Source organism: Hyperolius riggenbachi, chromosome 3 (assembly GCF_040937935.1).
Source record: "Hyperolius riggenbachi isolate aHypRig1 chromosome 3, aHypRig1.pri, whole genome shotgun sequence".
NCBI classification, from domain to species: domain Eukaryota; kingdom Metazoa; phylum Chordata; class Amphibia; order Anura; family Hyperoliidae; genus Hyperolius; species Hyperolius riggenbachi.
The window spans coordinates 242,044,559-242,060,266 of record NC_090648.1 but is presented as its reverse complement, the minus strand read 5'-3'; the positions used below and the strand labels follow the sequence as shown (position 1 = coordinate 242,060,266).

General features: G+C 42.3%; 1 protein-coding gene across 2 annotated transcripts in view; it reads left to right on the top strand.

The window, feature by feature from the left end:
• Window positions 1–12,884, top strand: part of KIN (Kin17 DNA and RNA binding protein) — a 59,806-nt gene extending 46,922 nt beyond the window's left edge. For both annotated transcript variants that reach the window (XM_068272655.1, XM_068272656.1), the window contains 5 exons: window positions 3,592–3,642; window positions 5,435–5,503; window positions 8,647–8,746; window positions 12,408–12,508; window positions 12,590–12,884. In XM_068272655.1, coding sequence (XP_068128756.1) covers window positions 3,592–3,642; window positions 5,435–5,503; window positions 8,647–8,746; window positions 12,408–12,508; window positions 12,590–12,652 — 384 coding nt within the window. In that variant the 3' untranslated portion in view covers window positions 12,653–12,884. The remainder of the gene's footprint in view (window positions 1–3,591; window positions 3,643–5,434; window positions 5,504–8,646; window positions 8,747–12,407; window positions 12,509–12,589) is intronic.
• The last annotated feature ends 2,824 nt before the right edge of the window (window positions 12,885–15,708 follow it).

Sequence of the window (15,708 nt, the reverse complement as noted above, 5' to 3'; positions counted from 1 at the left end):
AATTGATTCCAAAACCTTTAGAACTAATTATTGGAACTCAAATTGTCTTGGTAAGCTCAGTGACCCCTGACCAACATACACAGGCGAATCCAATTAAGAGAAAGTATTTAAGGGGGTCAGTTGTAAGTTTCCCTCCTATTTTACATTTCTCTGAAGAGTAGCAACATGGGGGGGGGGGGTGGTCTCAAAACAACCCTCAAATGACCTGAAAACAAAGATTGTTCACCATCGTGGTTTACAGGATGGATACAGAAAGCTGTCTCAGAGATTTTAGTTGTCTCCACAATTAGGAATATACTGAGGAAATGGAAGACCACAGGCTCAGTTCAAGTTAAGGCTCGAAGTGGCAGACCAAGAAAAATCTCGGATAAACAATTATTGCACACTTTCTGTAAATCCAATAAACTTCATTTCACTTCTCAAATCTCACTGTGTGTGTCTTCTATATGGTATACTAGCTGATGGCCCGGCGTTGCCCAAGTATGTATTTGGCTTCTGTTGGCTCTGCCCACTTTTTCTAACTCTAACACACAAACACTCAATGACCAACTCTGTGAGTATTGGGGTCCTTGGCATCAATCATTTGTATTTTCCCAGTGAAATGAAACACATCTGATTGGCAGTTTGTGGCTCCGCCTCCTTTTCTGAAATTGAAGCCCAGTGACCCAATGACCAACTGTACCAGGTTTAAGGCTTGTGCTATTAACAGTGCAATGATGGCAGTAACTTTAATGGTCCCCTTGAAAATCAACAGGTGAATTTTGATTGGCTTTTTTTAGGCCCCATCCACTTTTCTGAATATTAATCCCAGTCACCCAGTAACCAACTGGGCAAAGTTTGAAAACCCTGCCATTAACAGCGTAAGAACGGCTGCAGTTTATATTTTCCCAGGGAAATTTGTTATTTGCACCACCCACTTTTTGTGACCTTGACACACAGTCACTCAATGACCAAGTTTGGGAGCTTGAGGTTCCTGACATCAAAAATGTGTGAATGGAAGCAGTTTATCCAGCAAAGAAATCTGATTGGCTTTTTTTTGGCTCCACCCCCTTTAGTGCATTTGAACCCCAGTCACCCAATGACCGACTGTAGCAAGTTTGAAGCCTCTGCCATTAACAGTATAAAAATGGCAGCAGTTTAAATATTCCCATTAAAAATCAATAGGTGGATTTTGATTGGCTGTTGTAGGTTACACCCACTTTTCTAAATATTAATCCCAGTCATCCAGTGACCAAGTGTGTCACAGTTGAGAGCCGTGCCATTAACAGTGTAAGAATGGTTGCAGTTTATGTTTTCTCATGTACAAAATGTAGTTGTTGGCGCCACCCACTTTTTCTAACCTTGAGATACAATCACTCCACTTCATTCATGGAAAAACTCATTGTCATTCTGTAAATGCTTCATTTCATACTTCTGTCCTGTTGTGAAATTTCCAATAAAAATAAATAAAACTGAGATACAATCACTCAATTATCACGTTTTAGGGTCCTTGGCATCAATTTGTATTTCCCACTGAAATTAAACAAATCTGAGTGACTGTTTGTGGCCCCGTCCCCTTTCTGAATTTAAACCCGAGTCACCAGCTGTACCAGGTTTGAAGCATTTGCTATTAATAGTGTAAGAATGGTAGCAATATAAATATTCCCCTTGAAATTCATTAGGTGATTTTTTTTGGGGGGGGAGGGGGGGCCGTTGTAGGCTCCACCCACATTTCTGAATATTAATCCCAGTCACCCAGTGGCCAACTGTGTCAAGTTTGAGAACCCTGCCATTAAGTGTAAGAATGGTTGCAGTTTATATTTTCCCATGTAAAAAATGTATTTGTTGGCAGTGGCACTGCTCACTTTTTCTAACCTTGACATACAGTCACATAATAACCAAGTTTATGAGCTTTGGGGTCCTTGGTATAAATATTTTATATATATTCGAATTGAAATTAAACAATCTGTCTGTTTATGGCTCCGCCCCTTTCTGAATTTAAAACCCCAGTCACCCAGTGACCAACTGTACCAAGTTTGAGGCATCTGCTACTGACAGAGTAAGAATGGCAGCAATTTAAACATTCCACTTGAAAATCAACAGGTGAATTTTGATTGGCTGTTGTAGGCTCCTCCTATTTTCCTGAATATTAATACAAGTCACCTAGGGAGCAACTGTGCAAAGTTTGAGAACCCTGCCATTAACAGTGTAAGAATGGCTGCAGTTTACATTTTCCCAGTGAAATTTGTTTTTGGCTTCGCCCACTTTTTGTGACCTTTTGTGACACACAGTCACTCAATGGCCGAGTTTGTGAGCCTTTGGGTTCCTAACATCAAAAATGTGTGAATGGAGACCGTTTATACAGCAAAGAAATCTGGCTGATGGTGTCTCCACCCACTTTCCTGAATCTTAATCCCAGTCACCCAGCGACCAAGTGTGCAAAGTTTGAAAACCCTGCGATTAACAGTGTAAGAATGCAGGGCTGTGGAGTCGGTACAAAAATCTTCCGACTCCTCAGTTTCTGAAACCACGACTCCAACTTCGACTCCGGGTACCCAAAATTGCTCAGACTCCGACTCCGACTCCTTAGTCTAATACTTAACGGGGCTGTGGATTTTGTACAAAAATCATGCGACTCTGACTCCCGACTCCTTAGTTTCTGGAACCCCGACTCCGGGTGCCCAAAATTGCCCCGACTCCAACTCTGACTCCACAGCCCTGTAAGAATGGCTGCAGTTTACATTTTCCCATTTAAAATGAATGGATGAAATTTGATTGGCTGTTTTATGCTCTGCCCAATTTTCCTGGATTTGTAACCTCTGTCACCAACTGTGCCAAGTGTGGGGACTCTGGCTTGATTACTGTGGGAATGGAAGCCTTTTACATTTTTTTCCATTGACATGAATGGGTGAAATATGATTGGCTGTTTGTAGCTCCGCCTAGGTGTGCAGGAGGGGACGCAAGACCCCCAGAACATATCATCCCAGGTAGTAAGGGGTCTGTATACCAAGTTTCGTGCAAATCGGTCTTTTCGAGTGACACACACAACATTTTGTATCGTAACAACCAAGGATTTATACAGGAAAATTATTAACAACGTTGCCCAAACCTTCACATCCCACTGTAGAGTAGCTTAGAAACTGTTTTTGGGGGGATAAAGGTCCATAAGACTTCCATGCAGTTGAAGCGCCTATGTTTATTTATTTTTTCGGATTTTTGCCCTCTAAACCTACGTGCGTCTTATATGCCGGAGCATCTTATAATCCAAAAATATGGTAAAATGGCTTCCAGTGGTACATGTTGTATCCTCCTTTTTTTTTTTTTTTTTTTTTTTTTTTTCTTTTATTACTGCCTCTGTAACTCCAAGCAAAACTAAGGGTAATGAGTATGGAACTCCTTTTAACTCCTTCAACATGCACTTTATACAGACTTAGTGGTGATTTATTTGTCCAGTGAGTTTACAGTTTAGTTTTGCATTATGAATAGCTGTATCATCTGTACCATTCTACATTGAAGCACACCCTAATGGTATTGGTATGAAATGAAAAAACAGTTTTGGGCGGGAGCCTTGTTTATAGATTTATTTTCTTTTGTCTCTTTTTTCCCCTTCAGATGGAAGAAAAGAAGAAGAAAACTGAGCGAACAGACTTTTGGTTGCACCCTGTGAGTATGCAGCTTAATGTGAAGGGCTGTTTAAGTTAAGATATAGAATATATTTATTGTATGTGTTGCTATGGATGGGGAGGTGGTTTGGCACGTGGTTGATCGGTGGGATGAGTAGAAGTACAGTGCACCTGGGTGTCGGTCCATCTGACATGCTGTACCTTCACGTGCTTTCAGGGAAGGGGGTCCTGTACACACGCTAGAGTCTCACTCTAGCTACCTCTGCCGAATTTAATCTAGCGAGTGTGCAGTTTTAGGCTCAGCACCTTAAATACAATTAAAGGGAAGAGCTGATCAGTGAATTGCAGTTATTCTGACTTCAATGTTTATGTGCAGCTTGAAATTGAGCCACTCTGATGCAGTTGCTGCTCTTTTCGATTGGCCCAGTTTCAAGCTGCATAGAATTGTTAATTCTGCTGTAAAGCACACCTCTAGCCCCACCCCACTGAAGGAAATAGCCCTTGATTTTCCTGCACCAGCAGTGCTGGATGTGCTGGATATGTAGAACAGCAGAGGCCACATCATCAAGGGAACAGAGCTACATGTTGGAGCACAGCTGACACTGGGCTCTGGTAACCCTATCACGAAATACAGGTTGCCGTTTTTATAACTCATCCTCATTAGAGGATTGAGTAGTTTGATGGTCACCAGAGGTGCTCTTTAAGCCAGTAAAATTCCTGTCTCATTGATCATCTCTATTAAAGAGCACAGGGTTCCATCTTAAAGCTGTGCTCAATTTCCCCAGACATGTAAAGGAACCTAATAAGGAAAGCCCTTCCTACTGTTCTTTGTCTCCTTTCAGAGGGATCAGTAAGTGGGAGAATACAGGGAAACGTAAGCCTCCTTCACCACATCCATCATTGGGGATGATCAATGAGATGCAAATTCTGGGTTGATGCAGCACTATGCAAATTTATGTAGCTTCAAAATTGGTTAATCTCATCATGGTGCAAACTGGTTAATTTTCAAGCTGCATCAACTCTGACTTATTTGGATCTTACTCACCATCCCTACCCACCATGTCCTAGCCTGATTTCATTGTGACACCATGAGACAAGAGCTCAGACATGGTGGAGGAGGCCACCATAGAGCTTTGGGGATTAGTAATCAGTGGTCAGCATTGTAGTACTGGGAGAGAAGAATAGAGTACAGTAGTGCACCACTTACCAGTGTCTGCAGGGGGGAGTGAAGAACTTCTGGGGAGCACAAAAAGGGCCCCGGTTTGGAGGGCACTATATAGGAGGCATTTTTACAGGCTCTAATTGCCTGACACTGTGATAGGAGGCACTGTAAATGCGGGGTAATAGTACATAGGAAGCACAGTAATTTGTGAGGTTTTATACATGGCCGGACTTGCTCAGGTACAGTACAGCCACACTTGTGCACATAGGGGTGCTCGTTTGTGATGTAAAGGACAGTCCTGGGCAGCAGCAGTGGTCTGGTGGGAGATACAACGGTGTTCTCCCCAGGCTCTTTTAGCCGTGTGCTCCACCCGGCCTAGTTTTGGTGAGCCCCCGGCTGTCATGGGTTCACCCCCTCTTATGCTGTAAGCAGAGTTGTGCAGAGAAGCACTGGCCCTGCATTCTCTCATCTCGCCCCACCTGGCTACTTTTTCATGCCACCCAGCTGTTCTCTCGGGAGAACACTGCACGAGAAGCCTCTGGAGAAACCCTTCTTCATAGGTAAATGGCTAACTTTTTAATCCTCATCCACCTCTGGTTCACTTTATTACAATTCTAACTGTGAACGTTCTGACTATGGTCTTTTGTTGTTTTGTTTTTGTTTTTTTCAGGACATTATTGTGAAAATTATTACAAAGAGGCTGGGTGATAAGTATTACAAGAAAAAAGCTGTGGTAAAGGTAATTGTCTTTGCTGTACTTTATATTTTATCATATTTGAAATCCTTAAAGGATACCCGAAGTGACTTGTGACATGATGAGAAAGACGTGTATGTACAGCGCCAAGCACACAAATAACTATGCTGTGTTCCTTTTTTTTTTCTTTCTCTGCCTGAAAGAGGCAGGCATGTAAGTGGCCAACTCAGTCCTGACTCAGACAGGAAGTGACTACAGTGTGACCCTCACTGATAAGAATTTCCAACTATAAAACTCTTTCCTCGCAGAAAATGACTTCTGAGAGCAGGAAGAGATAAAGGGTCAATAGTTCATAGATTTTAGCTCTGGCATACTTCAATGAATGTCATTGAGCAAAAACAATAAAACCGTTAAAACTTCAAAAGTAGATTTAAACATAGAATAAAACTGTGGAATATCTTAAGTCCTTTTTAGGAGAAGGAAGATAGATACAATCACTTATTTCATTAGTTTATTTTCGCTTCGGGTGTCCTTTAAAGTGAAATGCCTTAAAGTGAAATTCTAGTGCAGGTGCAGATGGCTCGCGCATGCACACTAGCTCAGACATGTGCAATCTAGTGTTGACATCTAACCGAGTACATAGTCATGTCCCTGACTTTCCTTAGTGGAGCTCACAATCTAACCCCTACCATAGTCAGTCTAATGTCCTACCATATTATTATGTATTTATATAGCACTGACATCTTCTGTAGCACTTTACAGAGTACATAGTCATGTCACTGACTGTCCTCAGAGGAGCTCACAATCTAATCATGGAGAACATATGAGGATGCACACCATGTAACACTAACTATATAAGCAGCATAATTAATACTGGGTGCTGTGCATAAATAGAAACCATAGATATATACAAAGCACGCACACCATCAGAATTTAAATACAAAAAGATATGTATTGTATTGTGACAAAAATGAACACAGAGACACATGAATACAATAAATACATATACAAACAGTGTACATATAAAAAGATCAAAGCAACATGGCCTGCAGCTATACTTAACAGCATGTAATAAGCATATACAGTGGACCACAAACGGTCACAAACAAGCATCAGTACATGTATTCAAAGAGTCTTTGCAAAAAACTGCTGTGAATCAAAAGTATGTGCCGGCACATGGCCATGGAAAATGTCCTTAAGTAGGCAGCAAAAAGTCCAAAGACATACACAGAGCAAGTGAGACACTCTCACCGCTATATTACCCAAACGCAGCGTTTTGGACAGAGTCCTTTATCAATGGGTTGACAGCAGATGGCAACTGGAGCAGTTGCCATCTGCCATCAATTGAGCAGAAGATAAGCGCCCGCGGGGACGAGCGGGAAACGATCCGGACGGCAGCAGGGACGCGGCGGGGGTCGATCCGGCGGCTAATCGAGCTGCCGGGTCGACCCGTGTATTCCCAGCATAAGTCTATTGTCCTACCATATTATTTTTATGTATTTAGATAACACTGACATCTCCTGCAACATATACAAAACAAGCATCAGTACATGTATACAAAGAGTCTTTGCAAAAAACTGCTGTGAATCAAAAGTATGTGCCGGCACATGGCCATGGAAAATGTCCTTATAGGGGCACTATGGCTAAATTATGTTTATATTATCATTTAATATAAAATATGTGCAATTATAGCAATGTGTAAGACTTGTATTGTGGCTGAATAAAACTCTGTTTCAATATTGCTTTACCCTAAATCAGAGTCCCGTCGCCAGAGAAAGCTAAGCGACGCTGAACCAGCACATTCCATTCTGCAGGAGGAGGCTGCCTTATCAGTCGTTTCATCTGAAGTTGTAATCTCCCCCTTTGATGTATGGGAGAGGTTTCACCCAACGTCTAACTGCACATTAGTGCTGTTACAGCTCCTCTGATCTGCCGTATGTCTCTGGACAATGATGTATGGCTCTAATGAAAAACATGTTCCCCGCTGAGGTCCCCATTCAGAGACACACGCAGGATACTGGCTACACAGCACTTGCGTGTGCTGAATCAAGACGCTGGAATCCTGTGCATAAGAAGAGAAGCTGGTCTCCATGGCAACTGACAACAAGTGGTGACCCTGCCTGTGCCAGCTTCTCTGAAGGGGGGCCTCAGCGGGGAGCATTTTTTTTCATTAGAGCCATACGTCATTGTCCTGAGACGTACGGCAGATCAGAGGAGCTGTGTGCACCATCCCATTGCAACATTAGCCAAGCGTTTTTACAGGCGGATGCGGCCGGCGGATCGCTCCAAAAACCGCGGTGTGCACTAGGCCTTACTTAGTTTTGCGGTTTCATTTTCAGTGTTCTCCCGAGAATTTTTTTCAGCCAGGTTGCAGGAAAATGTAGCCGGATGGAGTGGGAAAGCGAAGCAGGTCATCTGGGGGCACGCATGGAGGTGTGTAGCATCAGATGATGGTGCAGCTATGGCTGCAGTGCTATAGTCTGTGCCTGCGTAAGGGTAATTCAAGGTTCTGGAAATCACTAGACCCCAAATTACTTCACCCTCTAAATTGCTACAACTCAGAGGGAGAATAGTATTTAATGCCACCTGGTGATTCAGCGGCAGCAGGGTGAGCTGTCACTCGGCTCGCCCTGTGCCCAACTGACTGGGTGGCGTACCAATATGTGCACAGTGGACAGGGAAATGTAGGGCTGGCGCTTCCATAAGGGTAACCTGGGCAATTGCCAAGGGCCCCAGAGCCATCTGAAAGGGGACACAGAGAAAACACACAAATACTACACAGTGTCATTCATCACCTTCTATTTGTTTATGGATTGGATGAAATCTGCACACTCCCAGGTTTAGGAAAGTCCAAAAGGTTTTATTTAAAGGACCTTTGTCGCAAAAATCTTAACATTTTAAATACGTGTAAATATATGCAAATAAGAAGTATGTTTCTTTTAGAGTAAAATGAGCCATAAATTACTTTTCTCCTATGTTACTGTCACTTACAGTAAGTAGTAGAAATCTGACATTACCGACAGATTTTGGACTAGCAATAAATGGTGTCAGTTTTTATCCTGAAGTGTGACTGCCAGCCTTTTTCTACATTATTCTCATGTTCCGATTTTAAAATGCTGAACTGCTTTAACTAGATGTATATGAATTATTCCGTTAATTATTATTCCCTTGTGTCTTGTCACTGTTAGGAAGTCATTGATCGATACACAGCAGTTGTGAAGCTTGTTGATTCAGGAGATAAACTGAAGCTTGATCAGACGCATCTAGAAACGGTTATCCCAGCACCAGGTAAAATATTTTAGACACAGAACATTTATATTGCGCTAACTGACTCAAAGCGCCAGAGCTGCAGCCACTAGGACACGCTCTATACTGAATAGGTGCTGGCTTACTGAGCAGTCAGAGCCGAGATTCCAACCCAGGTTGCCTGTGTCACGGGAAGAGCCCTTAAAGAGGATCTGTAACGTCAAAAGATCCCCTGGGGGGTACTCACCTCGGGTGGGGGAAGCCTCCGGATCCTAATGAGGCTTCCCACGCCGTCCTCCGTCCCTCAGGGGTCTCGCTGCAGCGCTCCGTGAAAGATGACGTCAATATTTACCTTCCCGGCTCCTGCGCAGGCGCTCTGACGGCTGTCGGCTCCGAAGTAGGCGGAAATACCCGATCGCCGTCAGGTCTGCTCTACTGTGCAGGCGCAAGTTTCCGGCGCCTGCGCAGTAGAGCGGACCCGACTGAGATCGGGTATTTCCGTGTAGTTCGGAGCCGAAATTAGCCACAGCGCCCCCGCTGGAGCCAGCAAAGGTAAATATTGAACTGACAGTCGGGTCTGTCGCCGGCTGTTTGGAGGGCTGCAGCGAGACCCCCGTGGGACAGAGGAAGGCGTGGGAAGCCTCATTAGGATCCGGAGGCTTCCCCCACCCGAGGTGAGTACCCCCCAGGGGATGTTTTTGATGATACAGAGTCTCTTTAAAGTGAACCTCCAGACTAAAAATTGACTCAGCAGCACTGGAAAGGCCTGGTGTTTCTTTAACAGTTTCACAGCATCACAACTTTTTTTCTCTTATACAAGCCTCATTTTTAGCTGCACAGAAAAAAACTGCCCGGGCATTTTTCCCCTAATGCTGTGCAAAGCATGATGGGTGTTCTCGTTCTGCTGTTTTGGTGCAATTTTTTTTTTTTTTTACATTTTGAATTTGACATTTGAAGCCTAGCACGTGCAGCTGGGAGGGGTGATCAGGACACAGGACAGTTGGAACTGTATCTTATGCTCTGTCACCTCCTTTCAACCAAAACGATGGCTGCCCCCATGGCAAAGATGGCAGCCCCCATGAATCACAAACATTTGCCTGTTCTTTTAAAACGGGGTGGGTAAGAGATTATATTACCTATCTATTCTAATTAACATAATTAATATAACTTAATGACAGTAAGTTTGTTTAGGCTGAAGTTCCCCTTTAACCATTACACTGTCCAGCCACTGATACTACATTATATTACGGTTTGTGAGATTTTATGTGCTATATACAGACTGTACTGTTTCAAATCCAAGTAATGTGTTAAGGGTTATTATGTACATGGTAAAGTCCAGGGATGTGGAGTTAGTACAAAAATCATCCGACTCCTCAGTTTATTGAAACCACCGACTCCAGTTACCTAAAATTGCTCCAACTCCGCAGCCCTGTTTATTTCTAGTTATTTTATATTTGTAATCTACAGCTATTTTACTAGAAACGGTTTGTGGTGTCTGGCTTCTAGATAATTATAGGGTCATATAGTTACGTCAGTAGGCTAACGGAATAATGCAGATTTTAAAGCACAACTGTGAGAAGCATAAGGAGGCTGCAATATTTATATCTGCTTTGATACCAGTTGCCTGCCAGTCCTGCTGCTCTATCAGTAGTATCTGAATCGTAACCCTAAAAAAAAGCATGTGACTAAGGGCCGGTTCACACGGACGGCAGGCGGCGTCTACCGTCAAGCGTTCGGGACCCATCGGCTAAACTCTCCCATTCAAGTGAATAGGAGCGTTTAGCATTGCGCGGTTACCGTCCATTACCGTCGATTGCATAAACGCGGCGTTCTGATCCCGATTTAACGCATCGTTTCGGCCGTCCCTAGAAGCCGCATGCAACGTCCAGGGACGGCTAGCCGGCGCGGCTTCATGTCCCCCTGCGGGCACGAGAAACGCCGATCGCGACGATCTCTGTACCGCTGCAACCGAACGGGACGTCACAGGACGACGCGACTTCCTGGCCGCCCCAACGCCGCCTGCCGTCCGTGTGAACCGGCCCTAATCCAGTCAGACGTCAGTCTGAACACCTGATCTGTATGCTTTTTCAGGTCCAGGTCTTGGATAGGGGTGTTGAAAGCAGATAATCAGCAGGATAACCAGGCATTTTGATTTGCGTTGTTTAAAAGGGAATGCATGTCAAGCTCTATATCCTTCTCACTTACGGTGTCTTTTAAAATAAAGTACTGTAGATATGCATCTTATTTTTTTAAAAGGAGGGAGTTGACCTGTGACTGTATATGATATACAGTAGATCAGGTAAGGGTCAGTAGGCTGTGGAGTGTGTAAAGCAGCTTCTATCCTAGTCACAGTAGTGCCATGAGTGTGAATGTTCATTCCTATATAAAGGAGGCAGGGAATGATAGGGGAAAATCTGCCTGTTGTGTGTGCACAAAATAGTCTTGGGTCAAGAAAATCCATCCCATCTGGACCCAGCCCATTCTTCAAAGATTTGCCTGGAATGGGAGTTGGATAGATGTATGGCACACCTGAGGAATCTAGTTGTTTCCTTTGGTCAGATAAGGTTACAACCATTGAATATGTTTAGGTAGATTCATATTGGTAAATGTAGCCTACCAATGAGAACATATTAAGTGCAATTCCTTCCTGGACAAGATGTTTATCCAGGGCTGTGGAGTTGGAGTCGAGGATTCAGCAATTTTGGGTAGTTGGAGTCTGTCAGTGGTTTCATAAACTGAGGAGTTGGATGATTTTTGTGCCAAATCCACATCCCTGGTAAGTCTTAGACTAAAGAGTCAGTTGAGGAGTCAGTCAAAACTATTTTGGGTACCTGGTGGTGGTTTCATAAACTGAGGCGTCGGAGTTGGGGTCAGATGACTTTTGTACCGACTCCACAGCCCTGTGTTTATCATTGTCCTTGACTTTTTTCCTCGGGTCTTTCTGTTCAGTAAGCTAGCACCTATTCAATGAGACCTTGGACAAGACTCCCTAACACTGCTACTGCCTATAGAGCGCTTCCTAGTGGCTGCAACTCTGGTGCTTTGAGACCGCCAGGAGAAATGCGCCATATATGTTATTTGTCTTGTCAAGAGTGTGACTAGTCAAACCACTTGGTTAACGCAAAGTTCTGACTTTGCGTCAAAACGCCAGGAAATCAGCTCTGGTGTGAAAGAGCCCTTACTGGTCTTATTCAGATCTTTGTGTTGCTTCTGTGATGAATCAGGTTCCTTTGTAACAATGTGAGCTGAGCTGTGCGCTACTGGACAACACACACTACGGCCTCGTTACTAATGAATTGAGACGAGGTAGTGTGTTGACATTCATGTTACCGGATGGTGCTAATTTGAAATCTTTTGCAATGTGCTACATAGACATTTCAACGGATTCAGTATGAACTTACCCTACATCTGCGCACACACCCAGCAAGTACGTATGTCACAGTATGGTACTGGATTGCTAAAGAGCTTAGTGGTTAACACATGATCACTTAATTACATCTTATCCACATCTTTGAGTCATCTTTGACAGTTTGCTTGGCAAATGTTACTAACTATACTTGTATTTCCACACAGAGACAGATCCTTTATGTATATCACAGCATTTGGTAGCAGATCCAATAGCTTGTGTGGAGGATATTACCATTTTGCTTAGCATTTTGAATTGTAAAGTTTCCTAATCTATTTTTGGTTTTCTTCCCCTCAGGTAAAAGAGTTTTGATTTTAAATGGTGGCTACAAGGGGAATTTTGGCACATTAGATTCTATAAATGAGAAGAGTTTTTCTGCTACGATTATCATTGACTCTGTAAGTCCACATCTATAATATATTTTGCATGCATGTTCTGTATCTTCCAGTTCTGTAATATTTTGTGTGTGTTTTTCCCAGGGTCCCTTGAAAGGTCGGAAGGTGGAAGGTTTGCCATATGAGGATTTTTCTAAGGTGGCATGAAAACAACTTAAATACATCTGCTGGAAGAATACAAAAAACTCTACTGTGTCAGGGTTTTAATGGACTGTATATATGGTTGTATTATTAAATCATGCAGGAGAGCAGCTGCAAAGCCTCCGTGTAAATCTTTGTGCAGTTCCTGCATTTTGTTATTGATACATATTCCTCACTGAAAGTATGCATTCCGTATTTTCTGATGGGAAATCTTTTAATAAAAACTTTTCGGATCTAATATTTTTGTTTACTTTGACTAGTCAAAAATAAACACCCTTTTTCTCTGTTTAACCAATTTCAATGTGAATATCCCTGTAAAAAAAATTTGGGTGATTTTTTTTTTTTTTTTTTTTTTTTTTTTTTTAGTGGATCCGAGGTGAACTTTTACTCATTGCATAATTGTGTTCCTTTCCTATTGTTTATACGGCATTCCTCAAGCCAAGTACTTTTTTGTTTTTGTTTCAATACTCTAATTCTCTATAATCTAAATAAACCACGCCCACGGGTTTTCAGAGAGCCTTGGCAGTAGCAAGGGCTCATGGGAGCTCAGTCTGGGCAGGAGGAGGAGGAGGTGTTACTAGCCATTGATTTCAGGGGGGGGGGGGGGAGATTAGGTTTTTTTCACAGTCTGAGTGCTGATGGTGCAGATAAGCCTGCTAAGCCTGCCTCTGTGTAATGTTTACAAACAACATGGCTGCTGTCATTGTATCACAGGAAGAAATAATCATTTTCTATTAAAGCTGTTTGCAGCTAGATTTGCTGTGTAAACTATCTAAACTTTAGATAAGATATATAGAAAAGTTACTTGTTATAGTTCGTTTTTCATCTCTGATCCGCTTTAAGGAGCTTTTCACTCAATTGTTCTCAACTGAGTGATGTCATCCTAAATCATTGCAGTATTATGCATGATCTGCATAGATAGTTGTGCTCATAAGTTTACATACAGTAGAATAGAATATGAATACCACAAACTTTTTTTTTTTACGGACACGTGGATGTCTTTCAGGGACTTAATACATACTCTGCATTTGCAAGTAGGGCAGAAAAATCGGCTTTAGACACAGTCCTTTGTAAGATCACATGTTGCCAATGTCACAAATGTAGCTCACTCAGATGCCTTTGATAACCTCAAGTCCAGGCCTTGAAAACTTTAGCTAACTTCACACGCTGTCTTACGAGACAAGAGAAGGCTAAAACGGCCTATCTCAACTTCGTGAAATGGAAGAAAGACTTACAGGTGGGAGGATCATCTATATCCACTGAGTAGCACAGAACGTCTCAGCTTCTGTTCATTCATAGAGCTAAGTATGCTTTTAACATCAGGTATAAACGCCCCCCTGCCCACTATACCCCTGCCTGCCTGAATTGCTCGTTCCCAGATGCAGATCTGATGCATTGTATTTGTTATGTAGTAGACAATTTTTAGGAGTCTTCGTCTATGCCAATAAGATGTGTAACAAATTGTGCAAAAGGATGCAATGTTATGTCTGTTTAAAGCGGATCTGAGATGAAAAACTAACTATAATAGGTAACTTGTCTATATATCTTATCTAAAGTTTAGATAGTTTACACAGCAAATCTAGCTGCAAACAGCTTCAATAGAATGAATATTTCTTCCTGTGATACAATGACAGCAGCCATGTTAATTGTAAACATTACATACTGGCAAGCTTATCTGCATCTTCAGCACTCATCCTGTGAAAAAAAACCTAATCCCTTCTCCTCCTTCTCCTCTCTGCCTCTGAAATCTCTGGCTAGTAATACCTCCCCCTCCTCCTGCACAGACTGAGCTCCCATGAGCCCTTGCTACTGTCTGAAAATGCCAAGGCTCTCTGAAAAGCTGTGGGCGAGGCATGTTTAGTTTATAGGGAATTAGTATCAAAACAAAAAGTATTTGGCTTGAGGAATGCCCTATAAACAATGGGAAAGGAACACAATTATGCAATGAGTAAAAGTTCATCTCGGATCCACTTTAATTACTACGATGCTTAAAGAGAACCTGTACTGAGTAAAAATAATTAAAATAAACACATGAGGTAACTTCAAATGAACATTACATACCGGTAGTTACCTTGCCATCAGTTCTGTTCAGAAGCTCACCATTTTCTTCTGACAATAATCCCTTCCAGTTCTGACAAAATTGTCAGATCTGAAATATATCAGTTGCAGTCAATAAAATATCAGTTGCTGTCAGTTATAGCTAAGAGGAAAACTGATGTACCAGGTAATGTCCATATTTCCCTATGGCTTAAGTGGGCGCTGTTACAGTTTAACTGTGTGCTGACAAGAAAGCTGTTATGGGTAATGGCCATTTTCAAAATGGAGGACGGAATATTCCCTTGATCACAGTGAACAAACAGGACACGGGACATGAGAAAGACACGGAGAAGTAGACTACATGGAAGGTAAGTATAACTTGTGTATGCTTATTTTGACTTTTAATTTTCAGTTCAGGTTTTCTTTAAGATGAGGATAAGCAGGGTAAAAAAAATCAGCACTTTTCCATATCATTCTAGCAGTGGCTAAAAGAGTAGTTTTCCAAGTTTGGATTTTGCCAACTCCCTGACACTGGCTTTGTTAAAAAAGAAATGTTATCCTTTTTTACCCTGAAAGTGTCAGGAGGGCCAGGGTATGGAGAAAAAGGTCAGTTTTTGCTCAGAACATGGAGAAAATATCACTTTTTTCTCCTACAGAAATAAATTGTTTGGGAACTTTTGACCTTGTGGTACCGTTTAGAGGACGTTGGTGGATCCTTTGGCACACTGAAGTACAAACAGCCAGGGACACCTCCATTGGAGTTTGCCAGGCTGCAATGGTTTTTTATTTTGTTTGTTTTTACTTATGGTTAGCGCTGAGAAAGTTGGAGGGACGGGTGGGATTCAAGGATTCTGAGGTATGAGGAGGGAAAGGGAAACCGTGGTCATTGTATCATGTATAACAATGCGCATGTCCTACTATGTGTCTATTGAGGTAAATTTACCCGACTACAATGGTCATTGTTTACTGTTTTTGAAAACTGAGAGTATTTTTTGAAGAAAAAACAAACAAAACTTTTTTCACTT